At 40.6% G+C, this 23,139-nt stretch overlaps 1 protein-coding gene across 3 annotated transcripts in view; it reads left to right on the top strand.

Annotated features, from left to right (window-relative positions):
* Positions 1-11,728: 11,728 nt before the first annotated feature.
* LOC148758526 (NXPE family member 3-like) overlaps positions 11,729-23,139 on the top strand; it is a 30,431-nt gene continuing 19,020 nt past the window's right edge. The window contains exons 1-3 of one of the 3 annotated variants that reach the window (XM_088796720.1): positions 11,729-12,093; positions 12,732-12,831; positions 18,381-19,135. In XM_088796720.1, coding sequence (XP_088652846.1) covers positions 18,396-19,135 — 740 coding nt within the window. In that variant the 5' untranslated portion in view covers positions 11,729-12,093; positions 12,732-12,831; positions 18,381-18,395. The other 2 variants (XM_088796719.1, XM_088796721.1) reach the window with 2 other exon arrangements.

The raw sequence follows: 23,139 nt of genomic DNA, 5'->3' as shown, positions 1-23,139 counted from the left end.
CTCAACAAAGTGCAATTAAAGATTCTCTATACAACCAAAGCAACTCTCATCTCCTGAAGGTGGCTCCGTCCAGATCCCCTTCTCCTTCTGTCACCCCTGGGAGTTACCCAGTGTTTTCAGCGTGAGTATATCCTGGAGATGGAAACAGTACTGTGGGGAGTTCATCTACAACACGACCCCGTGTTTCATCCTTAAGGATTTTGAGAACCGGCTCTCCCTGAACTGGACAGAGGACAGGAGGAGCGACTCCCTCCAGATCTCTCATCTGCGGAGGGAGGACAAGAGTTTGTACTTCTGCCGAGTGCACTTGACCCCCCGGATTCATAGCAAGCAGGAGTGGCAGTCCATCCATGGGACCAACCTCACCATCACCCCCGGTGAGTCCCGCTGCCCTGGCTGAGGCTTCGAAGGCCACTGGTGCCCTCATCCACCAGGCCTGGTCCAGGCCCCATTCTTGCTGACCCTTCTCTCAAATTCCTCTCCCTAGCCGCTACTCCTGCCCAGCTTTTCCCATATCTGTGCCTCCCCACAGACATGAGCACAGCCTGGCACACACAGTAGATCCCAACAACGCCCTGAGGAGCCCCTGATTCCCTAGTAACACCCCATCACCTTTTTTCCCAACACCCCTGCTTCCTTCTCCCACTCTGCTCCCCACAACACAGCCTCCAATGCTCCCTGCCCTGGTCCCATCTCTTTCTTCCTTTTCGCCATCTCCCTCTTCCTGTCTCCATCTTCCTTACCCTCCTAGCCTCTCGCTGACCCCCCAGTCCCCACCTCTGCCACAGGAGGCCCTATGTTGTCCCCTTCTCCACTCTGATCCTGCTCCCCTGTCCTGGTCGTTAGAGGCCCCTCTGTAGCAGCAATAACAGCAGCTCCCGCTTACTGTGCATGCGACCAGGCTGACACCTTGGTATGCATCGCGCTAGTTAACCTGCACAACCCCACAATAACAGCAGGTATTGCAATCATCTAGCTGTTCCAGATGGGGAAATTGAGGCCTGCAGAGCCTCAACACCTGCCCAACGTCGCTCTTGTGATGCAGGTGAGATTTGAACGTAGTAGAACCCCAGAGTCTCCTCTCTTAACCAAGAGCCAATCAGCCTCACCTACTGACTTGATCATCTTGTTGTTTTGACCCATTTTTAACATAACAGTGGAGCGTGTTGCATTAATAGACCTTCCTAATTACTCAGTGGGCATCAGAACTTGAACCTGGGTTTATCTGTCTCCAGGGCAGTGGGGGAGGGGCTGTCTCCCAGGAGCAGGCAATGAGTGGGCGTGTTGTCTGTAGAAAATTTTTTAGAAAACTAACAATTAACTAAACTGGATGCTTTTCGTAATCACTTGCCCTGGTAATTCTAAAGTATTAATATGTCAGTGAGGAATTACTGCTCCCGGCTGGGAAGGACACTGTTTGAGCCCCACCCTGCTCTCCCTGGGTAAACCACTGCCCCATCTTGACCATCATGCTCTTTCTAGGACTTAAATATCCACTTAACCTTAAAATCACATCCCAGTGCACACTAGGAGCTTTACACATGATTATTCATTCATTAAAAAACAATCTTGTGAAAGGTAAAATACAGTTTGATTCTACTTAGATGAGGTCCCTAGAGTAGGCAGATTGATAGAGACAGAAAGTAGACTAGACATTATGAAGGGCTGGGGTGGCAGAATGGGGGGTTGTTGTTTAGTGGGGACAGAGTTTCAGTTTGGGAAGATGAAGAAGTTCTGCAGATGAATAGTGGTGAGGGTTGTACAACCATGTGAATGTACTTAATGCTACTGAACTGTACATTTAAATATGGTTAAAGTGGTAAATTTTGTTATGTGTCTTTTACCACAATAAAATTCCTTAACCCTGTGTTATAGTTGAATGTAAGTTATAATTCATCACTTACTGTTTGTAAGTGGTGAAATGAGGTTCTGAGGTCAGACCACTGGTCAGTGGCAGAGTCAGGATTTAAACTGATTGATGTGGATTCTCGGCCTTCAGCATTTCACCTTGTTACTCCCCTCCCTGTGTGAGAGCTTCAGAGGGCTGCTCCCCACCCCCAATATTCCCCAAACTAGGGAACAAGGTGTGACAGTTTCACCCAGACACCTCCAGTCCTCCAGGGGAGAATTTGTTTATTTCTCATGTCTTCTCAGCCCCCAAGAAAACCACCCAAGGCCCCACCAGCACCGCCACCCTCACCAACCTCAGTGTCTCTGGGGACTGTAAGCAGCTCAGTGCTTTGGAGGAGGCAGGAATAGAGGACACTGTAAATCACACCCAAGAGCCTTGGATCCCAGAAGCAACGTGAAGCAGCCAAGGGACAACCTCACTGTCTTGCAGATACATCAGTCTGTGGTGGAAAGGATGGAGGTGGGCCAGGCTTGAGCCAGTCTCATGCAGTGGCAGTGTGGATGGAGGGAAAGAGCTAGATGCTGGTAAAGGTTAAGAGGGGACAGTAAGACTTGGGGATTGGATTGATGTAGGGGTGAGAGAGCAGAAAAAGTCCCATGTTTACAACTTTGGTGAAGGAGGGTGAGATGAAACCACTATGTACATCAGGAAACATAGGAAGTCACTTCCTATGTACCTAATTTGGGATAGGTTATATTTAAGATACCTTTGTTGTATCTGAGTAGAGACGTCCACCAGACATTTGAATGTATCCATTTACAGCGCAGAGAGGACAGGGCTAGAGGCATTAATCATTTGTGTCCCAACACCCTCCAAAATTGATTTTAAAGAAAATTTTCAATGAAAGGAGATTGGCCATATTAGATATTAAAGCACAGAGGTGAAGCACTCAGGAAAATCTGAGTTCCTGAAGTCAATCCTGGATGGGTCAACTCTGGCACAATGGTACTATTACTCTGTGCCTCAACTTACTCGTCAGTAAAATGGGGATAATACTAGTAATGACCGGGGGTTGTCATGGCGATTAAACGTAATGTATTTAGAATAGATCTTTGCACATAGTAAGCATCATATGAGCATTAGCACTTAAAGTTATTCAGTTACCATAATTAGAATGATGCAATACCGGAATATTAATACATAGAGAAAGTAATGGAAGAAAAGAGAAAAACCCAAATATAGGTAGTATGAAAACAGTCCCATATATATGTAGGAATTTTGTAGGCTAAAAGGTCACATTTCTTTCTTGTTGTTGTTGTTTGTTTGTTAAATAATTTTTTAATTACAGCTCATATACAATCTTATATTAGTTTCAGGTGCGCAACATAGTGATTAGACATTTATGTTACTTACTGAGTGATCACTCCTATAAATCTAAAAATTACCCATTTGATATCATACATACTAGTCACAATATTATTGACTATATTCCTTATGCTATACTTACATCACCAGGACTGTTAATTTGTATTTCTTAATTCCTTCCCCTTTCTCACCCAACCACAACCCACCTCCCATCTGGCAACCATCAAAGTGTTCTCTGTATCTATGAGTTGTTTCCTTTATAAATAGTGCTACAATGAACATATGAATGCACATGTCCCTTCCAAGTAGTGCTTTGGGTTTCTTTGGATAAATACCCAGAAGTGGGGTTACGGGGTGCTTCTTTGTCTCTTGGTATAGGCTTTGTTTTACAGTCTGTTTTTCTGGTATAAGTACTGCTACACCAATTTGTTTTAATTGTTTATTTGTTGATCTGAAAGGCCCTGAAAAATTATTAGCTTAACTACCACTGTTGGTCAAAAAAGTGGATCTGGGAGTGAGGCAGCTGAGGGTGGGCAAGCGTGACCTCAGAAGTGTAGCATGGTGAGCCAGAGGACCAAGCCAGGGCCAGCCAGTCAGTGACAGCTAAGTGACTAGGCAGACTGGGAGCTAGGGTAAGGAGTGGCTCTTTTCCTGGCTCCATTAGAAGGTGAGCATGTACTGGTTTGGGAGTAGCTCTATATTACTTGTGTTCGACACTGTCAGCTCATCCTCCATTCAGTCCCTGAAACCTCAGCTTCAGGCTGCTATTAGAAACCTCCAAATTAAGAACATGTTCATAAACTGGGGCCATATTGCCTCAAAATTAGACAAAACAAAAGCAAATAAAGCAAAATTCAGGTCTACAAACATAATTTCCATGTATCTCTTTTCCAGATAACTTTCCCTCCCCTTCATCTACACTCCCTATTCCATGAAACCACCCACAAGAGGTAGTAAGGCTCCCAAATTTGGTGACTCTGCCTCAAAGAAATGACAAAGTGGCCACTGCAGAAAGAGGGAGAAGTAGAAAACAAGGAAGGGGCTGAGTAAGAAACCGGAGCTGCATATAGCAACAGGAATAAATCTCAAAAACATATTGAAATATTTTATGTGTATATTCATATTATACACACACACACACACACACATACATATATTTGATGGATACATTTTAGGAATGATTAGAACTTATATAAAAATCATAAACATCATAATGGTTATCTGGGAGAGATTGAAGGGAGAGCAATTGAGGACATATTTCATTTCTTTAACAAATCTGAGGTATAGCAAACTACAATTTGATAGAGCTGGGTGGTGGGCATTCTGTTATTATTTTCTTATACTTCTCTGTAAGTTGAAATTTTCATGAGTATAATATATACCCTACACCTTTAGTTTTGTAAATATTATTGCTTTTCTATTCTTGTTGTCTTTGAATTTTGACAATGAGTAAGTTTAAAGAAAAACATTAAATAAAAAACAGTGTAGAGGCTGGTCATCAAAATGGCAGCGTGAGGTGAGTCTCTGTAAAGCTACCCTGGAATTTACCGAGCAGCAGGGGCGCAGGATGCAGACCTAGCTCAGTGCTCCGAGCTCGCCGCTTCCCGGAACTACCGCAGCTGCGGGAGAGGGAAGAACTCGGACTGCTAGGGCTCCGCTTATGGCCCACAGGGCTGAGTGGGCAGCATAAAACACGGCTGAACCCAACGCTCACGGCAGAGACCTCGGAGAAAAGACTGAGGGAAAAAGGCTGAAAACGGTGGTTTAAGCCCTCACTGCCGAGCAGAGAACGGAGCCTTAGGCACTGAGACTAGCCGCCCCCTCCCTCCCCTCCCAGAGCTCGCCCCGCCCCCACCTGCCCTGTGCTAGAAGCAGAACAGTAGCAGTGTCAGATCAAAAGAACAGAATATTTGCTGTTATGAGAACTGTGGACCGCAGACACGGGTTCGCAGCCCAACTAGTTACGGCAAAGTGGAGGGAGCTGTGGAAGCAGGACCGGCTGCGGTGGTGGCCACCGCCATTGCTCTGGGCCACCTCTCACAACTCACCCCGCCCCTGGCCTCACCTATCTGGGCGGATCCCTGCAGGAGTAAACAGAACTGCTGAAACATATGGGCTCTGAATCTAGTGCAGGAAAGGTTTGGAATTTCAAAAGCTCTCCGCGTACAAACACAGACACTGCACCCTGTGACCCAGGCGAACTATTAACAGAGGAGAAGTCCAACTCCCAGGGAATCCCCCCATTGTGTGAGAAGCTGGAATAGTGCAGAGAAAACATAGCACTACTGTGTAAGAGAGAAAATAAAAGGTGGCAGTCACAGAGAAAATAAAACATTCTACCAAAAAGTACTGGAAAACAAAAGAAAGACCTCTTCCTATCAACCTATTGCAGAAGCCACTCCTGTAGATGTCTAGGAAGATAAATAATAAATCAGTAATTGCAATTGCCGTGAATAACCAAGGCAACAAGATAGCTCAGGAAGAAAGTGAAAAGTCTCCAGAAAAGGAACTTAAAGATATGGAAATACGTGACTTAAATGACAGAGAATTCAAGATTGCAGTTCTGAAAAAACTCAACAAGATGCAAGAAAACACAAACAGGCAGTTTAATGAACTCAGAAACACAATCAAAGAATAACATGAGCATTTTATGAAAGAGATTGAAATTTTAAAAAAGAACCAAATAGAATTTCTGGAGATGAAGCACTCAATAGAAGAAATTAAGAATGAAATAACCAGCTTAGGTAGTAGAGTTGACCAGACGGAGGAAAGAATCAGTGACATCGAAGATAGAAACCTGGAAATTACACAGATGGAAGAAAAAAAGAGACTTGAGACTTAAAAGAAATGAAAGAACTCTACAAGAACTTTCTGACTCCATCAGAAAGAGCAATATAAGAATAATGGGCATACCAGGAGGAGAAGAAAGAGAGAAGGGAACAGAGAATATATTCAAACAAATTGTCGATGAGAACTTCCCAAATTTGTGGACAGAACTGGACCCTCAAATCCAACAAGCAAATAGAACACCTAATTACTTCAATCCCAACAGGCCTTCTCCAAGGCACATTGTATTGAAGCTGTCTAAAATCAACGACAAAGAAAGATTCCTCAAGGCAGCCAGGGAAAAGAAGACGGTAACCTACAAAGGAAAGCCCATTAGATTGTCATCAGATTTTTCAGCAGAAACTCTACAAGCCTGGAGGGAGTGGAACCAAATATTCAAACTATTGAAAGAGAGAAACCATGAGCCAAGAATAATATACCCAGCAAAGATATCCTTTAGATATGAAGGAGGAATAAAGACCTTTCCAGACATACAGAAGCTGAGGGAATTTTCTAATACACGACCTGCACTGCAAGAAATACTAAAGGAGGCTATTTGACCACCATCAACAGGGACAATTTGTGGCAACCAAAACATAAAAAGTGTAGTCACACAATAGCCTAGGCAACTGTCCCCCTGTGTCTTTCCTTAAGGAAAGAAGAGTCTGTGAGACTGTGCCTTTTTGGGACTCTGTTCTATCCTTGTGTTTACACCTTATGTCTCTCTGTCTGGTCCCCAAAAGATGGTTTGCAGCCAAAGATATCTCACGGATAATACAACCTAAGCTAGGCGGAACCAAGTGGGAACCCCCAATGAGCTGCCTTAGAAGAATATGGGAAGGAGCCTTGCCTCCCCTTCCCCCTGCCTGGGAAAAGCTGTTGCTGGCTCTGGCTTTTCCCTTGCACCTGTTTGTGAGAGAAGTCATAAAGACAACAAAGATCAGTTCTCTCACTTATCTCAACGGAGCTGTTACAATATGAAAGACTTGATCCTGAGAAGGTACATACCTTAGGTAAGACATCATGGGAACTTGTCCTTCAGCTGTTTATAGATAAAGGGTGATTGGAATAAACATTTTTCTATTATGATGTATGAGTCTCACAGACGGTGTAAGAAATAATGTTACTTTCTTCTTTTTGTATACCTATCAATAAAAACCTTCAGTCGGCCTTATTCTGGGCTCCAGTCCTCTGAGACTGAGAGACCCCTGGCCTTCAGAGAGATTTAACTGCATTAAGTCTCTGTTTGTTTCTTTCTTAAAAACTTAACCCAAACCGCCCCTTCTTGCACCCTCACTGCCCGTGTTGTGCTGGACGCGACAAAAAAGAGGGAGAGTAAAGGCCTGAACCGGAATATGGGAATGGAGAAAATAAGCGTGCCGAAGAAAATCGAATACTCTAAATATCAAATTTGCTTTTGCATACACTTAAGGGTAACCACTAAAAAGAATCCAGAACTGAAATATATACTGTAATAAAGAAGAAATAGAGTGAAACATGATAGAATACCACGACACAGAAATAATAGACAACAACAAAAAGGCAAAGAAACAATGCAGACACAGCCTTACCAGAAAACTAAAGATAAGATGACAGGAAGTCCTCACATATCAATAATCACCCTAAATGTAAATGGACTGAACTCACCAATAAAAAGGCACAGAGTAGCAGAATTGGATAAAAAACTAAACCCAACCATATGCTGTCTCCAAGAGACACATCTCAGCTACAAGGACAAGCATAGACTCAAAGTGAAAGGGTGGAAATTGACACTCCAAGCAAATGGTACCCAGAGAAAATCAGGTGTAGCCATAATGATATCAGATGAAACAGACTTCAGGGTGAAAAAGATAACAAGAGACAAAGATGGACATTTCATAACGGTAAAGGGGACTATACAACAAGAAGACATAACAGTCATCAATATATATGCCCCCAATCAGGGAGCACCGAAATATACCAAGCAACTACTAACAGAACTAAAGGGAGAAATTGACCAAAACACAATTATACTAGGGAACTTAAATACATCATTGACAGCTATGGATAGATCATCCAAACAGAAAATAAATAACGAAATAGCAGCCCTAAATGACACATTAGATGAAATGGACATAATTGACAATTATAGAGCACTTCATCCTAAAACATCAGACTATACATTCTTTTCTAGTGTATACGTAACATTCTCAAGGATAGACCATATATTGGGACATAAAATGAGCCACAGAAAATTTAAGAAGATTGAAATCATACCAAGCGTATTCTCTGATCACAAGGCTTTGAAATTGGATATCAACTGCAAAAAGAAAGCAGGAAAAAACACAAATATATGGAGATTAAACAACATACTTTAAAGAACGACTGAGTCAAAGAAGAAATTAGAGGAGAGATCAAAAGATACATAGAAACAAATGACAATGAAAATACATCCTACCAAAATTTTTGGAATGCAGCGAAAGCAGTTTTAAGAGGGAAATTTATCTCATTACAAGAAAGATGGAAATTTATCTCATTACAATATATCTCAAGAAACAAGAAAACTCCCAAATAAATAACCTCATGTTACACCTTAAAGGACTAGAAAAAGATGAACAAGTGAAACCCAAGGTCAGCAGAAGAAAGGAAATAACAAAAATTAGAGCAGAACTAAATGAAATAGAGAACAAAAAGACAATAGAAAAAATTAATGTGACAAAGAGCTGGTTCTTTGAAAAGATTAACAAAATTGACAAACCCTTGGCTAGACTCACTAAGATAGAAAGAGAGAAGACACTCATTAACAAAATCAGAAACGAAAAAGGGGAAGTTATTACGGACACCACAGAAATACAAAGGATCATGCAAGAATACTATGAAGGACTATATGCCACCAAATTCAATAACCTAGAAGAAATGGACAAGTTCTTAGAAACATATAGCCTTCCAAGGCTGAACCATGAAGAACTGGAAAATCTAAACAGATCGATCACCAGTAACGAAATTGAATCAGTCATCCAAAACCTTCCCAAAAGCAAAAATCCAGGACCAGATGGCTTCACTAGTGAATTCTACCAAACCTTCAAGGAGGATCTAACACCAATCCTACTCAAACTCTTCCAAAAAATTGAAGAAGAGACAGTACTCCCTAACTCATTTTATGAGGCCAGCATCACCCTGATACCAAAAACTTGTAAGGACAACACAAAAAAAGAAAACTACAGACCAATATCTCTGATGAATACAGAGGCAAAAATCTTAAACAAAATTCTAGCAAATCGAATACAACAATGCGTCAAAAAGATTATTCATAACGACCAAGTGGGGTTCATGCCCAGGGCACAAGGATGGTTCAACATCCGCAAATCCATCAATGTGATACATCACATAAACAAAATAAAGGACAAAAATCATATTATTATATCAATTGATGCAGAAAAAGCGTTTGACAAGATACAACATCCATTTATGATTAAAACACTTAATAAAATAGGTATAGAAGGAAAATACCTTAACATAACAAAGGCCATATATGACAAGCCCTCTGCTAATCTCATAATTAATGGAGAAAAACTGAAGCCCTTTGCTCTACGTTCAGGAACACGACAGGGCTGTCCCCTATCACCTCTGCTTTTCAACATAGTGTTGGAAGTCCTTTCCAGAGCAATCAGGCAAGAGAAAGAAATAAGAGGCATCCAAATTGGGAATAAAGAAGTTAAATTATCACTCTTTGCAGATGACATGATGCTATATGTAGAAAACCCTAAAGACTCCACCAAAAAAGCTATTACAAACAATCAACAAATACAGTAAAGTTGCTGGTTACAAAATCAACATACAAAAGTCCATTGCTTTCCTATATACTAACAATGAAATCTCAGAAAAAGAAATACAAAAAACAATTACTTTTGCAATTGCAGCAAAAAGAATAAAATACCTAGGAATAAACTTAACCAAGGATGTGAAAGACCTATATGCTGAAAACTATAAGACATTTTTGAAAGAAATTGAAGAAGACACAAAGAAATGGAAAGACATTCTGTGCTCATGGATTGGAAGAATCAACATAGTTAAAATGGCCATATTACCCAAAGCAATATACAGATTCAATGCAATCCCCATCAAAATCCCAATGGTATATTTTAAAGAAATAGAACAAAAAAATCATCAGATTTGTTTGGAACCACAAAAGACCCCAAATAGCCAAAGCAATCTTAAGAAAAAAGAACAATAATGGAGGTATCACACTCCCTGACTTTGGCTTGTACTACAGGGCTACAATCATCAAAACAGCATGGTATTGGCAGAAAAACAGACACATAGACCAATGGAATAGAATCGAGAACCCAGAAATAAAACCACATAAATATGGACAGATAATTTTTGACAAAGAAGATAGAAACATACAATGGAGGAAAGACAGCCTCTTCAATAAGTGGTGCTGGGAGAATTGGATAGCCACGTGCAAAAGAATAAAACTGGACTGCTATTTGTCACCATGTACCAAAGTTAATTCAAAATGGATCAAAGACTTAAGTATAAGATCGGACACAATAAACTGCATAGAAGAAAACATAGGTACTAAACTTATGGGCCTTGGGTTCAAAGAGCATTTTATGATTTTTACTCCAAAGGCAATGTAAGTAAAAGCTAAAATAAACGAATGGGACTATATGAAACTTCAAAGCTTTTGCACAGCAAAAGAAACCATCGACAAAATAAAGAGGCAACCAACTGAATGGGAGAAGATTTTTGCAAATAGTGACTCCAATAAGGGGCTAGTATCCAGAATATACAAGGAACTCATGCAACTCAACAACAAAAAAACAAACAACCCAATTGAAAAATGGGCAGACGACCTGAAGAGACATTTCTCCAAAGAGGACATACAAATGGCAAATAGACATATGAAAAAATGCTCAACATCACTAATCATCAGAGAAATGCAAATCAAAACCATAATGAGATATCACCTCACCCCAGTCAGAATGGCTATCATCAACAAGACAAATAGTAACAAGTGTTGGAGAGGCTGTGGAGAAAAAAGAACCCTCATACACTGTAGGTGGGAATGCAGACTGGTGCAGCCTTTATGGAAGGCAGTGTGGAGGTTCCTCAAAATATTACGAATAGAATTGCCATATGACCCAGCAATCCCTCTCCTGGGTATCTACCCAAAAAATCTGAAAACATTTATCCATAAAGACACGTGTGCTCCAATGTTCATTGCAGCTTTGTTTATGGTGGCCAAGACATGGAAACAACCAAAATGTCCTTCGATAGATGAATGGATAAAGAAGTTGTGGTACATATACACAATGGAATACTATTCGGCAGTAAGTAAAGATGATATAGGAACATTTGTGACAACATGGATGGATCTTGAAGGTATAATACTCAGCGAAATAAGTCAGAAAAAGCAGAGAACCATGTGATTTCAGTGCTATGTGGTATATTAACCAAAAACAACAAAAGAACAAGACAAACAAATGAGAAACAAAAACTCATAGACACAGACAATAGTTTAGTGGGTACCAGAAGGTAAGAGGGGTGGGGGGTGGGAGATGAGGGTAAGGGGGATCGAATATATGGTGATGGAAGGAGAACTGACTCTGGGTGTTGAACACACAATGGGATTTATAGATGATGTAATACAGAATTGTACACCTGAAATCCATGTAATTTTAAACAATTGTCACCCCAATATAGTTTTTAAAAAAGCAGTGTAGACAGGATATGTGTATGACAAAACCATGTGAAATTCCCAGTGCAGGACTGGAGGTTGGGAAATACCGATACACTTTTCACTGTCCCTTTTTTTACTCCAGGTGATTCAGAGTCTCAGAACCACATCGAAGTTCAATCAACAATAACAATACTGGTTATTGTTTTAGCATATTTGTATTCTTTTCCTTTAGATTTGATGTCCCAGCTCTCTGCTCCACCCTACATTATTTCATCGTATGTATTTCAGGGCAGTGGGCACTGACACAAGCTGAATCCCGCCCTGACTCCTGCAGACCTCAGTCACCTCTCCGTTATCCTCTGGCATAACCCAGGCTGACTCGCAGGTAGATGCCCTCTCCTCCCTCATGCCCAAACCCTCCCATTATGGAGTCACAATATACTAATGAAAAAAAATCTACAATGAACACCAAATGCATTTTATGAAAATTTACAAATGAATGACGAAAAGTACGTTCTCTCATTGGTTACTTTTTGGTATAGTGAATTATTATTTAAAATAATTGTGAAAGAGGTCATTAATTCGAAGACCAGGGGTGACCTTGGCTTCCCTAAATAGAATATACCCGCTTACAGGAAGCTGCAATGGTTTCAACGACAAGAAAGTGAGACTCTAAATTGTAGGGGAAACCTAGTGCTTCGAATGGTGGATTTTGAGAGACACAGTGCCCGGAATAGATTGCAGTATCAGGCAGAACATGTACCCCTCTAGGAAAATTACCAAATAAAAAACTCTTTATAATTGGGAGGGGCTATCATAAACGTTTACTGTTCTATGCTCCAACAGGTTTCCTGGTTCGTGCTGGATATTTCAGAGAAGAGTCTAGGTTGCCATGGGTCCGTTCATGGGGCAAAGCAAGGGGTACAAGATTCTGACTGTGGGGTTGGTCTTTCTGGTCTGGGTGAGTACTACCCTTTTCTCCACTCCTGTGATCGCTGGCTTATTTGTTGTCTCCTTATGCAGCCCCAATGGGATTGATTACTGCCTTAATCTGGAAGAGGGGACTGAGGGAGCTTTCAATCTTCTCTCTGCCCCTGTGTGACTCCACGTCAGCAATTGCAGGGTGGGATGCCATCTTTAGGAGGCGGATGAGGGGTTGGGTGTTGGGGTCTATGAGGGGATTAGAAGCACAAACCTGGAAGAGATTATTCACAGAAATTCCAACAGAGAAAAAAAGAAGCTATTCACATTGTTCTCAGCTCTCTCACCTTTTCTGCCGAAGTGTAAGAGAAAGAGACAGAAGTCTGTGGTGCCACGTCCTGCTTTTTAGCACAGAGAAAAAGAGGCAGGGCTCTTTTTCCAGAAAAAATCTTTCTGTGGAAAGAGTGGGCAATTGGCTGGAGTGACCTTTACGGTGTCTTTTGGGAACTCAGCTATGGTGAGAAGCTAAGAATAGCTTCAGGAAAAGACTTTTCCCTTTTTGTACACAGGTCAAAACTGGAGTTGTGGTGCTTTATGTAGCTATAGATGCACGTTGTTTGGCCTGTTTAAATTCAGGTTTAAAACAGTTAAATGGGTTATTGATAATTAAATAGTAGGAGATTTCACATGAAAATATGGATTTCTGGTCTCTATTAAAAAGTGGTTGACCTCAAAAGATGGGTTCATAAATTGGTCTTCATTCTAAGAGCATGAAGGAAATTGGCAGGGAAACCCTAATTCCTTAATAAACTGGTTCAAAGAAAGTGTTGGTTTCATTACCAGAGAAACCTTTCATTGTGAGAGAGTCAGACATCTTGGTGCAGCAGCCAAAGCATCCCACCTTTTAAAAAAAACTTGAATTATAACATACATAAAAATGTAGAAATCATAGTGCTCAACTAAATAAAAGATAACAAACCTGTATAATCATCACTCAAGTCAAAAAATAAAAATTATCAGTACACCCAGAAACTCCCTCTTTTGCCTCCCTCTCCATCACTACTCCCCTCTCTTCTTTTCAACTATAGACATTATAGTGTATTTTTGCATGCTTTTGCATTTTATAGAAATGTAATCATACACTATGAACTCTTTTATGTGTGTCTACTTTCACTTATTCAATATTTTTGTGAGATTCATCTACATACACATATTTTTGTGTGTGTAGGTGTATGTACATGCATATTTGATGGATACTTTTTAGGTTGATATAGAACTTATATGAAAATCATAAATATCATAATGGTTATGTGGGAGAGATTGAATGGAGAGCAATTGAGGAAGTATTTTGTTGTAGTATAAGGCTATTATTTGTTAACTTTCATTTCATTCTAGTACTCTAGTGTACGAACATGTGACAATTTATTTATCCATTTAACTTGAGATGGATTTTTGGAGGGGGCTATTTTAAATATAGCTTGGTTCACATATGCATGCCTTTCTGTTGGATATACGAGCTAACCTGCGTGGTCCTAAGGTATGCATCCCTTAAATTTCAGTACATAATGTCAAATAGTTTTCCAAGCGGTTTCCGCAATTTATCTCACCAGCATGATCTGAGAGATTCAGTTGCTTCAGAGCCTCAGTAACATTGGTACTGTCCATCTTTTAGTTGTAGCCTTTCTTTGAATATGTAAAGGTATTTCTCTGTGGTTTTAATTTGCATTGCTTTTCTTACCAGTTTAGCTGAGCACCTATTCACGTGTTTATTGGTCATTGGTCCTCTATTGTGAAATGCTATTAAAGTATCTTCTATCCATTTGTAATTGACTTGTCTGTCTTTCCTTATTAATTTGTAGGAATTCTTTGTAGATTTTGGGTATAAGCTCCTCCATTTGTTGTACATGTTGCAAATATCTTCTCCAGCTCTGTGTCGTGTGTGCCTTTCACTGTAATACTGTCTTTTGAGTAAAACCAAGTATTTATTTTATTTTATTTTATTTTATTTTATCGTGATAAGAACACTTAACATGAGATCTACCTGCTTAACAATTTCTTAAAATATACAACATGATATTATAGGTACAGTGTTGTACAGCAGATCTGTAACACTTACTCCTCTTGCTTAACTGAAACTTTCTGCCCATTAATTAGTAACTCCCCATTCTCCCTCTCCCTAGACCCTGGCAAACAACACCCCACAATTCTGTTCTATAAATTTGACGATTTTAGATACTTCATATAAAGGGAATCAATCATGCGATATTTGTCTTTCTGTGACTGGCTTTTCACACAGCGCAGGCAGCTGTGTGGAGCCAAGATGAGGAGCTGTGGTAACAGTCCTGGCGTGGAATTAACCCCTGGTCATTCACAAAAGCTGAAAGCATTCAGACTCTACAAAGGAAGTTTTTATAAAGTTAGGGCGGAGAGAGAATGCCCATGGCAGTGTCCAAAGATGTCAGCTGCCTAGGGTAATAAGAAGAGAAACACCTGTGTTGTGTCAGGGGGTGGGGTACGCGGGGGCAGAGTCCAGAGCCTGAGAGTGGACAGCTGCACTAACTTCAGGTTAGCTTTTTCTTATGTAGGAAAGGGGGAGTCAGTCAGGCAGGTTTGAGGGCTGACGTCCTTCCTGGAATCTGGTCTGTTTGAAGACAATGTTATCTCTAGACTCAGGACTGGGACTCCAGGCCTGAGATTATGCATCAGCAGTAAAAACTGCAAGGGAGTTGTAAATTGGATTCCAGTGTCCGGGAGCCTGAGGATTAAGAAATTGCTCCTTCCTAGGTTAGGATGTTGTTGATTAATGAGGTATGGGGAGCCTTGAGAAAGGGAAAGGGTTCTTCAGTTAATCAGTGAGGGGAGAAACAAAGAGAAAACAGACGAATATCAGGAAGAATCAAACTGCAAACAAACTAGGGTTAATTATAGGTGGCTAGATAAACTGCAAACTAGCTAAGTCTAACTGTGTTATTCATTCTCTGAATTTCACCCTCACAGTAACTACTAGCCTAAACTGGTAGTCCTTGTTCTCCCCCAGGCAGCTAGCTGGATTGTGCTGGTCTGGTCAGCATTGGAAAACTGGCCAGTCTGAAGCCAGTCCTCTAAGAAGTCTTACGGAAAAGCTGGGGCACTAGACCAGTGGACCAACGCTTTCCCTTCTTTTCCCTGGTAGAAGGTGGGAGCTAAGTGTTCTCCTCCTGATCCTATGGCAGTGTACCGAGGGCTAGGGATTCTGGCAAGAGTATGTCCTGAGTCTCTCTACCAATTTAGGTAAGTCTGGTTTCACGCGGGGCTAGAGTGTAGGAGCTTGTCAGGTAGTTTTATTATTTCTCACAAAGGGGATTGGTCTGTGAATTGTTCCTGAATCTGTGTGTTCCTGGAGGTAAAGAGGATCCAGAGCTTCCTACTTTGCCACCTAAAAGATGTCACTCTGAAGTTTTCTCTTTTTATTTCTATGTACACAGATTGTATATTTCTTTTTATAATTCCTCTTTGGTGAAAGAGAAATTAAGCAGAAGATTTTTAAAACTTGAAGTATTTTGCACATACGAGAGAATATATATATACCGTGTATATATATACATACACATGATATACATGATATATATATACATACACGATATACATGATATATATATATATATATATATATATATATATATATATATCCTGTATATGACATAACAGGAATAATAAAACAAATATCCATATAACCTCCCATACCTACTAATTCTTTGCAAGTTAAACAGTTATTCTTGGTCTTTCTCTCTCCAATCTGTTCAAATTTGCTGTAACCAGAACTCTCGGCCACTCTTACTTGTCAGTTCAAATCTTCAGGACCCTTTGTGTGGTGGCAAAGCAGCAAGTGGCAGGAGGGAAAACAGTCTCTGCTTCTAGGAACATGGATCATGTTCACCTTCATTTTTTTTTTGCCATTTGTTAGTGATGGATGGGGAGCCATTCTAATCTGTGATCTCCCAGTTCATGGCCCTCCTGATATTCTCCCAGCCCAGGATGAGGGCCTATGAACAGGCTCCACAAGGATCTGACACCTTACGAGGTATACAACATCTGACAATTAAGCTCGCAAATTTGTTGCAACGATGTTGCTAACCTTTTTTGTTATCAGAGAGATTACTCATTATGAATTTGTACCAACTGGACAAACAGTTAACTAGGTTTATGATTTGGAAGTGCTGAAAAGGCTGTGCGAAAAGTTAGACAACCTGAACTTATCACCAACAATTCATGGCTCTTGCATCACGACAATGCACCAGCTCACATGGCACTGTCTGTGAGGGAGTTTTAGCCAGTAAACAAATAACTGTATTGGAACATCCTCCCTACTCACCTGATCTGGCCCCCAGTGACTTCTTTCTTTACCCGAAGAAAAGGAAATAAATATTGAAAGGAAGACATTTTGATGACATACAGGACATCAAGCGTAATACAATGACAGCTCAGATGGCCATTTCAGAAAAAGAGTTCCAAAATGGCTTTGAAGGGTGGACTAGGCGCTGGTATCGGTATAGCTTCCGAAGGGGAGTATTCGAAGGTAACCGTAGTGATACTCAACAATGAGGTATTTGGCACTTTTTCTAGGATGAGTTCACAACTTAATTGTCCAACCTCGTACTTCCCCCCAAGATGCCACGGGCCTCTGTGGGCCAAGCATCCCAAGGAACCACACAGTAGTGGAGTTGGAGCCCAGACTCTGTGATGTTCATTCCTGCTCCTCTCCAGCCCAGAGATGAGCCAGTCCTGTGAGTGTTTCTCCTCCAGCGATCAAATCAGACACTGCAGCCTCAAACACACCCTCCATGTGTCACCATGGATTTTGAGACTTGTCTTGTCTGAATAACACTTGTCTGAGCAGAGGGGACTATGGTGGGTGTAGGCGTGTATCTGATAGGCCAGGCGCACAGGCTTCCTCTCACATCTGTTACCACCCTCCATTACACAGAACATGGCTTCTCTCTACTGCTCTTCCTGTTTGCATCCTCACACTTCTCTGGTCTGTATTTGTGAGGTTGTGTTTCTCAGAATATGACACCAGAGAGCTCTGAGCCCCAGAGGAGACTCTTTGTTGTAGCAAACACCATTTCTTCCTAGAAAACAATCTGCCATATCTCAGTCCTTTTTCAAACTCACACTTGTGTCTGTGCCTTTCTACAGCTTCTCACTTTTCCAATGGTTTCTGTAGTTGAATCTGAGTCCAATTAGAGAGGAAGTTCCCTAGGGGATGGTCTAACCTCCTTCTTCTATAACCCTCAGCAGCATTGAGGAATGGGCTTGCTCACCCACAACTCTGTTGGAAATCTAGGGTGGAGATGGTGGGAGAGAGGGACTAGGAAGAAAAAAGAGGACACTTAATCAGAATGACAGGTTCTGGAAGGAAAGCAAGACTTGTGAGGCGTGAGGAAAGCTATAGATGTGACAGTGTCATGCAGACCTGTACTTATCTCTGTGTACGTTGTGGCAAGGGGGTGGGTGGGGGTGTGGGGAAGGTGGTAGTAGAGGGAATAAGGCTGAGATAAGGAGACAGTTGAGATCCAGAGACATAACTTCACCTTCACACAAGATGAATGTGGTAATGACTCAGACACGAGGCTGATGAGTGACAGACAGCCTGGTGCAGGCAGGATAGGACTCCTGGCAGAGGGGACTAGCTTTGGTGAGTGGACAGCTCCTGCCCAGAAGAAAGTGAGGGAAACACAAACCACTGATAGAGTCTCCTTTCTCTACCCACAGGTCCTCTATTTCAAGATGTCTTGGCCTAACAGCACCGTCCCTCGGCCCCCCGCACCCCGCCCTGCCTCTCAATCTGCCTCTGAGTCCACAGCATCTCCCTCCCTCTTGGACTCTCTCCCCCAGGAGCTGGCCAACCTCACCCACCTCCTGTACTGGCCTCTGACCCCAGGAGATGAGGGGGACTTTTTGGCCTCCACCAGCCCCCAGGCCTCCACCTACCACCTGAGGGGTCCTGCCCAGACCAGCTATGCCCTGAGAGGCTCCCTGGAGGCCATCCTTATCGCCAGAGACCACCGGGGCCGACCCAAGACCCATGGTGGGGATCTGTTTCGGGCTCAGCTGTTGGGGCCTGACTTGAAGGCTGGGCTCCCTGGGGATGTCCAGGATCTGGAGAACGGCACATACTTGCTGTCCTTCCCCCTGCTCTGGGCTGGGAAGGCCCAAGTACAGGTGCGCCTGATCCACTCCAGCGAGGCAGTTGGGGTTCTGCGAAGAATCTGGACAGAGAAAAGGGCCACAGTTGATTTTGTGGGCTACTTTCGGGGCCCCACAGGAACTGAAGAGACTGTCATTTGCAATGTTGACCCCCAGTCAACTGGAACAAGAGGGCCTACCTGCCAGTACAGGGATGTGGATTCGGGTGAGCTCTGGTTCTGTGCTCGACCCTCTACCCTGCCTTGCAGCTCTTTAGTTGGGCACTCAAGTGGGCGTTACCTGAAAGTGACTACACCACAGGATGAGGCCCTGCTGTCGTGGTAAGAAAACCCAGAATGTGGGATGCTGGCCCCACCCTAAGCCACATCCTGCCTTTTGAATATTGTCCCTGTGACCCAATGGCCCTCCCCAGGTTACACCCTCATTTATTTATACTCTCATTCAACACATGTGTTTTTAGCACCGTTATGTGACAGACTTTTCTACACAGATAGATACCCTGTTTCTCCCAAAATAAGACCGAGCTGGACAATCATCTCTAATGCGTCTTTGGAGCAAAAATTAATGTAAGACCGGTATTATATTATATTATATTATATTATATTATATTATATTATATTATATTATATTATTTTGTATTATATTATATTAATTACGTTATGTAATACTCAGTCTTCTGTTATCATAAAATAAGACCAGGTCTTATATTAATTTTTGCTCCAAAAGATGTATTAGACCTGATTGTCAGGCTAGGTCTTATTTTTGGGAAAACACAGTATATATCACAAAAAACTGGTCCGGATATCCATTTAGGAAGATTACAGTTGATTTCCTGGAATTCTCCAGGAATGATAAGAAATGAAATATTCAAGGCAGTGTGAATCACCTCAGGGCAAAAGTGCCTTGAATGCATCATTCATTTCTCTAAATTCCTGCCTACACTTTTCTTTTCATCTGAAGATTCTTTACTTTGTTAGCTTTTCAATTATTTAAAAATCCATTTTAAAAAATATTTTTAAGAAAACCTTTTTGTCCGAATTTTTAGTTGTTCTCAGTGTATTTTTGTCGTGAATACTTGGGTCTGCTATATGACCAGGAAAATTAAGTCTCCATTCTATTTTAATTGTTTCCGTTGGTAACTTTAATATTTGTTGTTTCTGTTTCTTTTAAGATTTATTTCCTTTTTCTAATTTCATGATTCAGGACAATTAACCAATACATCAATCCTCTTTATATGGGATAAAATTATAAGACTATAAATTTTCCCTCTGAGTATAGTTTTAGCTGCATTCTCCAAATCTTGTCTATGGGAGCTTCATTTTATTCAGTATTACGTGTTTTATAATTTCTACAGTGATTTCCTCCTTAAGTCATGAATTATTTAGGAATTATTTTTAGTTTCTAGATATAGGGTAGGGAGTTGGGTATCTTTGTATTTTTTCTTAACTTATTTGCATTATGACTAAAAGTATGGTTTCTAATACCTATTCTTTGAAATTTATTGAGAATTTATTTGTGACACAACAGATGACTAAACTTTTTGTGTTCTATATTTCCTTGAAAACCATTTGTATGCTCTATTTCTCTAAATCATAAAAGAAAATATTCATAAATGGGATGATATATAAATAAAAAACTTCTTCATGACAAAAAGTCCCGTAAACATAGTTTAAGTCAAGATATGAACTGGAAGATTATACCTGTAATACACATAATTGATACAGAATTAGTACTTACAATAGAAAATAGTTATTGCATACATCAATAATCCATCCCTTTTTATGGCAGCCTGGTATTTCATCATATCAGTTTTTTTTTATATATTCACCCATTGAAGGACATTTGGGTTGTTTCCAGTTTTTGACTATTGTAAGTAAAGCTTCCATAAACATTCATAGTTAGATTTTTATGTGAACATGTTTTCACTTCTCTGGAATAAATGTCTGTGTGTAATTGCTGGGTTGTGTAATTAGTGGATATTTAATTTTATAAGAAACTGCCAAACTATTTTCTAGAGTGGCCGTACCATTTTACATTCCCACCAGCAACGTCTTAGAGGTCCAGTTTTTCTGCAAACTCCCCAACATTTTTTGTTTTAGTGATTGATTTATTTCTATCTAAAGAGAGATCTAGTTCAAACCTGGCTAAATGTTAAGATCCTCTAGAGCTGGATGTTGACTACATAATAAAGTAACTTTAACAATGTGCATAAAAAGTAGAAAAATAAGGCAGATAACAAGGTCAGATGAGTCTTTCAAGAAGTTGTCCTTTGAAGGAAAGGAACCTGACTGAGTTGTAGATACAGGGAGAGGTAGTGGAAGAGGTGCTTCATTCAGTGCAGCAGATGTGATTATGCTTATATTCTGGGGGGAAAAGAACTGGGGGGCAGAAGTTGAAGATGGTGCAAAAAAGAAGGAGGAGGAGGAGGAGGAAAGAAAGTGGTGCAATCTAAAAGCTGCAGAAGGAGGTAGCATTAGGGTACAGTGGCACCTCTTCTCCAAAATGGGGCGAGTAGGAGGTCAGGATGAGTGCCGGTTGATATATTTTCTGGTAACGGAGTTAATGTTGAGAAAGCTCCTGTAAATTAACATGCTGCCCCTGCCCCTCTCTCCCCTGCCTTGGGAAGTGAAGGAAGAAAGACAGGTAAGGGGCCAAGCTCAGCTTTGAGGACTGGGAGAGACAGCGAGGTGGAAACACACAAAAAGATCGCCCAACAGCATTTCCTGCCTCAGTGGAACTCTAGCCCATCAATTTTAGAGACAGCAATTCATGTATACATTCATGCTACAAATATGTATTCTTAATAGCTATTTATTTAATTATAGACTACTCAGCAGCTCATAATCCTATTGTCTGAATTTGTTGTTTTGTTAAAAAAATTTAAATATAATTTATTGAGGTGTAATTTATATACAATGAAATGTATTTGTTACAAATGTGCAAGTCAATGAGTTCTGATAAATGTGTACACTTGTGTAACTGTCTCCACAATCAAGATACAGAACATTTCCACCATCTCTGACGATTCCCTTGTGTCCTTTCACAGTCAAGTTCCCTCACCCACCCCAAGCCCAGGCAAACACTGATTTCCTTTCTGAAAGTATATGTTAGTTTTGCCTTTTCTAGAATTGCATAAAAATAGAATCATGCAGTTTGTACTCTTGTATCTGACTTCTTTTGCTCAGTAAAATGTTTTTTGAGATTCATCCATATTGTTGCATATCAGTAATTTTCTCCTTTTTCTCCTTTTTATTAATGAATGGTGTTCCATTGTATGGATAGACCACAGTTTGTTTATCCTTTCACCTCTTGATGAACATTTGAGTTGTTTCCAGATTTTGGCTATTATGAATAAAGTTGCTGTCAATTGCGTAGCTTTAACAATTTTTGCCGAAATCAATTTTGTGGGCAAATATTTTCATTTCTCTTAGATAAACACCTGTGTGTGGAATTGTTGGAATTTTCTTATTACCAGAGTTTACGGTTTTGATTTACAAAATTGAGCAGATGGTGCAGAGTTCCCATACCCACTTTCCCCCAACAATTTTCCTATCATTAACATCTTACAGTAGTGTGTTATATCTCTTACAATTCATGAACCAATATTGATACATTATTATTAGGTAAAATCCATGGTTTATTTAGCTTTCCTTAGTTTTAATCTAATGTCCTTTTTCTGTTCCAGGATCCCATCCAGAATACCATATTACATCTAGTTGTCATGTCTCCCAAGGCTTTTCTTGGCTGTGACATTTTCTCGTACTTTCCCTGTTGTTGATGACCTTGACAGCTTTTTTTATTTATTTATTGGGGTGACAATTGTTAGTAAAATTACATAGATTTCAGGTGTACAATTCTGTATTACATTATCTATAAATCCCATTGTGTGCTCACCACCCAGAGTCAGTTCTCCTTCCATTACCATATATTTGATCCCCCTTACCCTCATCACCCACCCCCCGCCCCCCTTACCCTCTGGTAACCACTAAACTATTGTCTGTGTCTATGAGTTTTCGTTTCTCATTTGTTTGTCATGTTCTTTTGTTGTTTTTGGTTTATATACCACATATCAGTGAAATCATATGGTTCTCTGCTTTTTCTGTCTGACTTATTTCGCTTAGCATCATACTCTCAAGATCCATCCATGTTTTCACAAATATTCTTATATCATCTTTTCTTACTGCTGAATAGTATTCCATTGTGTATATATACCACAACTTCTTTATCCATTCATCTATCGAAGGACATTTTGGTTGTTTCCATGTCTTGGCCACCGTAAATAAAGCTGCAATGAACATTGGAGCACACGTGTCTTTATGTATAA

The sequence above is a fragment of the Rhinolophus sinicus genome, chromosome 3, assembly GCF_057876585.1.
Source record: "Rhinolophus sinicus isolate RSI-liver-muscle chromosome 3, RSI-T2T, whole genome shotgun sequence".
Lineage (NCBI taxonomy): Eukaryota > Metazoa > Chordata > Mammalia > Chiroptera > Rhinolophidae > Rhinolophus > Rhinolophus sinicus.
Note: the sequence above shows the minus strand (reverse complement) of the source record. Positions and strands in the feature narration are given on the sequence as shown.